The sequence below is a fragment of the Rana temporaria genome, chromosome 1, assembly GCF_905171775.1.
Source record: "Rana temporaria chromosome 1, aRanTem1.1, whole genome shotgun sequence".
NCBI classification, from domain to species: Eukaryota; Metazoa; Chordata; class Amphibia; order Anura; family Ranidae; genus Rana; species Rana temporaria.
This window is the reverse complement of record NC_053489.1, coordinates 238736418-238744730: the sequence shown is the minus strand read 5'-3', so window position 1 is coordinate 238744730 and position 8313 is coordinate 238736418. Positions and strand designations below refer to the sequence as shown.

General features: G+C 42.0%; 2 protein-coding genes across 2 annotated transcripts in view; one reads left to right on the top strand and one right to left on the bottom strand.

Moving 5' to 3' along the window:
- The window catches only part of MED13L (mediator complex subunit 13L), a 191541-nt gene that overhangs the window by 74923 nt on the left and 108305 nt on the right, over positions 1–8313 (top strand). The gene's annotated exons all lie outside the window — the stretch shown is intronic.
- On the bottom strand, positions 2876–4361 carry LOC120938933 (actin, alpha cardiac muscle 1). Its single transcript, XM_040351919.1, has one exon. The coding sequence runs from the start codon at positions 4280–4282 to the stop codon at positions 3149–3151; it is 1134 nt and encodes a 377-aa protein (XP_040207853.1). The 5' UTR covers positions 4283–4361; the 3' UTR covers positions 2876–3148.

Genomic DNA, 8313 nt, shown 5'->3' with positions numbered 1-8313 from the left:
ACTTCCAGTTTCTGAGCTGTCTTTCCCTGTGATGTAATGGATTTTTTTAGTTTCAGTGATTGTGTGGTCTTGGTAACATGTTTTTTTTGTACAAATGCCATACTAATTACATGAAAATTGTTCGTTCTATTATCTCATGAGAAACATTTTTGTGCTTGTCCCTTCGGATATTTTCACATGAGCTGTAGTGATCAGCTCTCGAAAGCTGTGTACGAACGATGGGATTGTGCAATCGCTCCAAATGTGGGAGTTTTTTTTCCCTCCAATATTCTCATCATGTTTACGGGCCTATACAGGGTGACTGGGTAAACTTTATTTTTAGAGAACATTCAGCTTTGAAAGATTTACCCCACTTCATGACCAGGCCATTTTTTTGAGATACGGCACTGCGTTAATTTAACTGACAATTACGCTGTTGCTCGACACTGTACTCAAATAACATTTTATGTCCTCCCCCCCCCCCCCCCAAACATAGAGCTTTATTTTGGTGGTATTTGAATACTTCTGCGTTTTTTTTTTTTTTTTTTTGCGCTATAAACAAAAAAAAAAAAACCTATAGTTTTGGGGGGAAAAAATATATATAGATTTTTTGCAATAAAAAAAAGTAAACAAATTCCTTTATCAATTAAGGCCAATATGTATTCTGCTACATATTTTTAGTAAAAATTGCAATAAGCGTGTATTGATTGCTTTGTTATAGCCTCTCCAAACTATGGAATATATGTATGGAATTTTTATTTTTTACTAGTGATGGCGGCGATCAGCGACTTATATCGGGACTGAGATATTGCAGCAGAAAATTGGACACTGACATTTGCGGCTTTTTTTGGGAACCAGTGACAGTGATCGGTGCTAAAAATATGCATGGTCACTGTACTAATGATACTGGCTGGGAAGGGGTTAACATCTGGGCAATCAAAGGATTTCCTGTGTGCCTAGCGTGGGTTTTATTACTGTGTTGTGAGAGGTGCTTTTGCTACTGGAAGACATGGATTAGTGTCCCAGATTTGCAGAGACACCGGATCCATGCCTTCCCTCCTGTCTGAACGGCAATCTGCCTTGTTTACGTAGGCAAAATGCTGTTCTGTCTCTCTGCAGGATGATCGTTGAGTGCCGTCTGACATTGATTTGGACACCGCCGATCAGCTGTGTATAATTACAGCGAGACCAAGGCGCACATTTGCGCCCCCTACCCCGGAAGTACGGGATCACGGGTGTGTGTATATATATATACACACGTGGTTCTGCGCACAGCGGCCACCCTGCAGCAGTAAAACTGCTATGGGTGGTCGGCAGGTGGTTAAAATGACATGAATTTGATTTAAAAGAAAGAAATGATCTTCAAGTATGCGTTCTTAACCCAAAAAAGTACCTTCTGTTTCTCTCGGCCACCTCCAAATCTCCAAATTCTTTTGTCTTCTTTAATGTCACTTTACACTTTTATAGTTCTCTGTATTGATAATTATGATTTTTGTCATTCGTGTATTTGATTATTGACCACTAGGTTTGGCACTTTGACCACTTTAATTGATGTATAGGCTCTAATGAGCATTTTTCTAGATTGTTTATTATTTTTGCGCTCATCACTTTTCTTGTTTCTTATCTATACACAGTGAGTTGTTTTCACTTTAGATTGCAGCAGCAATTATACTGTATACACGTTTGTATTTACTCATCCAATTCCACTTTGATTAGCGCTAAGGACCACCACACATTTACCAATAGTTCTCTGTATTGTATTTATTTGGCTTTGCCTGCAAATTACTTGAGGAAATGTATGAACACCCATTAATAAATGCACTGTGCTGCCGGTTAAGTCTTATAAGTTGAAAGTGGTTGTGTTTTTTTTGTTTTTTCCTCCTCCTTTTCTTTTTGAACATATTTCATATTCAGATGGAATAATAAAGCATTCCATCATGAATCACACCAACATGCCATGTAGTTGAGAGCCCTTTATCAGATCTCTGGAGGATATTAATGTGTGTTTCTCTGAGTTGGAAGCTTGGGAATCAGCAGTGTCTGTCTCCTTGTGGGTTTGAACATACTAAAGTGAATGACCAAGTGGACAGTTGAAGCAGCAGCTGTGACACATTTCAGGCTGCAGGAGGTAAACGTATTCCCACAAGGGTGTAATCCTATAGTTGTCATTTAGAGAAGTGCTATAGCAAAGTAAAGATGGCACAATTGAGAAAATAAACAGCATACCATAGACACGTTACTTCAAACTCCAGGACCAGGGGAAACACGTTGCATGTACATTTTTTCTAACCACAAAAACCCCAGAGATTTTAGAAAATTAAAGGTTCATTCGTTTTAATGTATGTGAGATTGCTTTAGTGACCCCTTTCAATGTAGTTGGCAGAACACCAGATTATTATTTTTTTTACACAATTTTCTTGAGCTTTAGGATGCCTCTGTGCCAGTACAATGCACACCCTGCTTGTACCCTTTGGAATAATTCACGTGTTTTGTTTTCCTAAATGTATCCCTTAGTGATGCAATATAACATTAGAAAGCCTAGCTTCTGTTTTAAATGGTGGGTCCATGTAACATAATACTGCAATTACAATTGATTTTTTTTCCCTGTGACACAAACCTCTATGAACAAGCTAGAGATGGTTTATAAATGTGTAGGATGGTAGAAAGTAGGTTCTTAGGCTTGCTGCATTTTAGGGTGAATATATCTGTAAATGCATACAGAGAACATCAAAAAACGCTATGTAATAAAAAGAAGCAGTTTACACAAAGGAAGAACACGGTTAGACACTGCAAACCTTTGACTGTATTGTGTAATGTATAACTCGTATGCTTTCATTTCTGGAGACTGGCTACTTGCATGCTTGTAAAAAAAAAAAAAAAAGCCATAAAACAAATATGAGTTGTTGAGATATTTTAATTTGGCATCATAGCAGCAGTTTAACATCAGTTTTTGGAATGAGTATTACACCCAAATCTTATAAACATTTACATGCGAATTGTTTTATCACCTTTGTAATAAATACGTGTATATATTTGAAAAAAATGACAGTGCGTGAGGTAAAATACACCTGACTTAATTCTCCTTTAGAAAGAAGTCCCCAAGTTATGTAATGTCTCTGTTTTAAGGCATAGCCTTAAAAATAAAGAATACTGCACCGTATAAACGCATTTAGAAGCACTTGCGGTGGACAATAGAAGGTCCAGCCTCATCATATTCTTGCTTGCTGATCCACATCTGCTGGAAAGTGGACAGTGAAGCCAGGATGGAACCTCCAATCCAGACAGAGTATTTGCGCTCAGGTGGGGCAATAATTTTGATCTTCATTGTGCTTGGAGCAAGGGCAGTGATTTCCTTCTGCATGCGATCAGCGATACCTGGGTACATGGTGGTTCCACCGGAGAGAACGTTGTTGGCGTAGAGATCTTTACGAATGTCAATGTCACACTTCATGATGCTGTTGTAGGTTGTCTCGTGAATACCTGCAGATTCCATACCAATGAAAGATGGCTGGAACAGGGTCTCGGGGCATCTGAAACGTTCGTTACCAATTGTAATGACTTGACCGTCGGGCAGCTCGTAGCTCTTTTCTAGTGAAGAGGATGAGGCAGCTGTGGCCATTTCATTTTCAAAGTCCAAAGCTACATAGCACAGCTTCTCTTTGATGTCGCGAACAATTTCTCTTTCGGCTGTTGTCACAAAGGAATACCCACGCTCTGTAAGGATCTTCATAAGGTAGTCGGTAAGATCGCGACCAGCCAGATCTAGACGCATAATGGCATGGGGCAGGGCATAGCCTTCATAGATGGGGACATTGTGTGTGACACCATCTCCAGAGTCCAGCACAATACCAGTTGTACGACCAGAGGCATACAGAGACAGGACAGCCTGGATAGCAACATACATGGCAGGAACGTTGAAGGTCTCAAACATGATTTGTGTCATCTTTTCTCTGTTGGCTTTTGGGTTTAGTGGTGCTTCAGTAAGTAAAGTAGGGTGCTCTTCTGGAGCCACACGAAGCTCATTGTAAAATGTGTGATGCCAGATTTTCTCCATGTCATCCCAGTTAGTGATGATGCCGTGCTCGATGGGATACTTCAGGGTGAGGATGCCTCTCTTGCTCTGGGCCTCATCACCAACATAGGAGTCTTTCTGTCCCATGCCCACCATGACACCTTGGTGGCGAGGGCGACCCACAATGGATGGGAATACAGCTCTTGGTGCATCATCTCCTGCAAATCCAGCCTTTACCAAGCCTGAGCCGTTGTCGCAGACCAAAGCAGTGGTCTCTTCGTCGTCACACATGGTTGAATGTAGCAGGGATCTTGCGTGTTAACTGGAAAGACAGGTGATATAAGCTGCAAATGCCACTCTTCTCTGACTGAGCAAGCCCTTTTTATATTCCTTCTTAGCCCCTCTCCCTTTTTTTCCTCTTGTAGCTCCCTTCCCTAGTTTAGGAATACATTGGGAGCCCCCATCTGCCTTCCCAAATATGGCACTGTCAGGGACAGCCCATACTACCCGCCCTGAATTACTGTACACGTAGGAGTGTCTTGTCGTGGTGCCCTGTCTAACCATAAATGGATAGTTGTCAGCTGGTGTCTCTGGAATCACACAGCCACCAGAACCTGGAGGGCTATGAGTGACAGTGACATATTCCTGGAGGACAGCTGAAGAGGGATAATCTGTGTGCTATTTGAATCAAATGAATAGGCTCAGTTATGAAAGTTTGTTTGAGTCTTCTTGTCCATTAATGGACATGTTTTAAGCCTTTTCAGATAAGGAGTTGGCAATGAAATGGTTTCAAAATGTTGACCGAGGAATTTACAAAACTATTCTATGTGCTCTTAAGAAAGTAGCGGATTCTAATCTAATGTATCCTTACACCAAATCTTTTAATGTGATACTTCATTCTGAATAATTTGATTAGTTTAATATCTTGTGATATAGACTTTATTTGGGTGCAGAAGTTGAGGAATTTGTAGATGTTAGTCAATCAGTTCACCCATGTAGCTATCGGGGGAATTTAGCGGACCTTTGAACAAATGCAATCATTAACAGCAGACGAACTCCAGGAATTCGTTCAGCTCTGATATTGGCACAGGTTGGCTACCTGGTATCTCCTGCTTTTGTTACAGGTTTTATGAAACTGTCATTACATCATTTAGCACGTATAAAAACTAGATACTTAACGTGCATGCAAAGATCGGGAGATACTGTGTGTGTGTGTGTGTGTGTGTGTATATATTTTTCCAGTTTTAAAGATAAGTTCACCTCTTAAACTAAATAAATGCACTTTCTATTTATTTTTTTGGCAGGTAAAAATTTGTATTTTTTTTTTAAGGGGCCTGGAAAGCATTCCAATTGCGATCAGCAGATTGCTAGTGCCATGCAGGTCTACTGCAGATTGTCTTTGTAATCTTTCTGCCTGTTACATCATACAGGCAGGCAGTTTCACACTGAACGGAAGAATCAATTAATTACCAGAGCGCTCAACAGCGCCGAGGCAGTTCGAAGACTACAGGCTGATGGCCACAAAGGATGTCGATACTTGTTGTTCATTCATTCACAGAACTCAGTGAATAAATAACACAGCCACGTGGGCGGAGCCTGGCACGGCCACACTCTTTTTAATAAGACAGCTGATATGGGGAACTTCTCCCCGTACTGCTGTAACACAGATCACCAAGTGGCTGCAGGAGTGGGAGCATGTTACATGTTCCACCCTAAAAATGGAACATGTAATATGTTCTTAAGCCCTGGTTCACACTGGGTACGATTTGGAACGATTTGAGATGCGATTTGACATGTCAAATCGCATTTCAAATCGGCGGCAATTGTCGGCAATGGCACTGTCCTAATCAGTGCGACGCCGCATCTGCGATTTCAAAAAGTAGTTCCTGTACTACTTTTTGAGATTTCGGGCCGTGATTTACATTTAATTGCGGCCGAAATCGCGGTAAAACCGCGATTTTGAATTCGCAGCAGTGTGAACCTAGGCTGAAGGTGAACTTGTGCTTTATAATAGTACCCTATGATAAGTAAACCCATGTCTTAATACAAGAGCCATTTACAATATTTAATCTTGGTGTGCTTTAAAAACACCTGCCAAGTGCAACCAATTCAACTGAACAAGGCTGTGCCGTAGCTGCATACAACTACAAAGTTGTAGTGTGGTTGTTTAGCGGTTAAAACAGGCCTTGAGGAGGCAATATGCCTCCTTGCTGCCTTCCAAACTCCCTCTGAGGATTGAAAAACAGAGTTAGCCTCTATATGAATAATTGTAATAAAGGGAGTATAGATAATAGTACCATTATTCAGAAATGTAGAAATAGAAGGGTCGGGAGTTTGGTCCCCAACCAAGCCTCCTTAGAGAACAGAAGCAATTGGACTCCTTACAAGGTAAATTCAAGTATATAAACCGATACAGTATGTAAAAAAAAAAATATATATAAAGGTTTATTAATACAAAAATAAGAAAACATAAAAAAATGCTCAAATACAGACTAAAAGCATGGTAACAATCCATGTTTATCACAAATAATGGTCCCCAAACAGGGAAGATCACAGTGGGATAGTTGATCACGGATAACATCTCAACTAGTTTTGTGGTCTAATGCCACTTCGTCAGGAGGATATCTGTAATTTGATTAGCAAATGATCAATAACAATACAATTGACCAAAGTAGTAACAACATTTCATTCAATAATACCAATTACAAAATATATAAGGGGGGGAAAAAGGGCAGAGCTGCTTACCTATAACCCCGGCAAGCACAGGACGTTGCCGGAAAAGGGTCCCCCGCTGCGACTGGGGGGGGGGGGGGTTTACAAGTCAATGAACTGGTATCTAAATAGATAGGGTAAGGCTTTTGGAATAGGTAGACTATGCACTTGGATGGACTGGAAGTGAGGGAATGTGACCGATGCAGATATTCTAGGGACGAAAAAAGTGAGTGATGTGTATGGGTGAGGAAGTGAAAGGAGGGCAATGGGGGAAGGAGAAGAATGTGGGGGAGGATTGGAGAGGGAAAAGATAAGTTGTAGGCCCCGTTCACACCTATGCGAATTGGTTGCGCTTAAACCGCATCCAATTTGCATAACATAAAATACATTGATTTTGATGAGGCTGGTTCACATATGTGCGATGCATTCGAACTGCCCATTGCCCTAAAAACGTGTGCTCAGGTGCGAATTGAGGCCCATTATCTTCTATGGGCACGCATCTGATTCGCACATGTGTTCCGTTCTGAACAGGGATCATGAGGGGGAACTCCACACCAAATTTCAAATAAAAAAAACGGCATGGTTCCCCTCCAGGAGCATACCAGGCTCTTAGATCTGGTATGGATTTTATTGGGAACCCCTACGCCGGAAAAACGGCGTGGAGGTCCCCCCGAAATCCATACCAGAACCTTATTCGAGCACGCAGCCCGGCCAGTCAGGAAAGGGGGTGGGGACGAGCGAGCGACACCCCTCCTGAACCGTACCAGGCACTCCCACCCCAAAGCACCCTGTTCCCATGTTGTTGACTTGTATAGGCATGAGGCATGGTCACCGGGTGCTGTCACCTGGTGACCCCACCCCTTTATGGCGTCACAGTCCCATCAAGCCCCGAGACTGTGACGTGAGACTTCCCTCCCCTCTCCCAGGTCAGCAAATCTGCAGCTAAAACGCAAAGGAACCGCTGAACAACTGTTTGAGAACTTGGCAAAGAAACCAGAGCTCAAAAACGCAACACACAAGTGTGAATCCAGCCGGGAAGGGGGAGGGGAAGGAGGTAGGGGGGAGGGTTTTTTTTTTTGTGAATGAATGAACTATAATCCTTTGTGGCTATCAGCCTGTAGTCCTCGAACTGCCATGGTGCTGTTGAGCGCTCTGGTAGTTCATGGATTCTTCCGGGCAGTATGAAACTGCCTGCCCGTATGATGCATTGGCAGACAGATTACACCGACAGTCTGCAGGAGACCTGCATGGCACCAGCAATCTGCTGATAGCAAGTAGAATGCTTTCCAGGCTTCTATATAGGGATAATTCTACGTTTAGGTACCACTCACCCCTTAACATTCCTGAGAGATCTTTTCTGTGCAGCCAGTGTGTGCAACACAGTTCATATATGGAAATTTTCCCTGATGATCCATCTAGGTCTATTAGACTACTGGTTCTGTTCTATGGGATAGCTATTGCATGCTGGCCTCAAAAATTGGCAGTCCTCCTGTAGAAAGTAAAGGGAATCTAATGTACATCCCTGGCTGGGAGAATTCCCGGAGAAGACTGTGGCATCCAAAGATATGCTTTTCCTTTAAGTTATGCTCCTATAATGTACATAAAAAAAG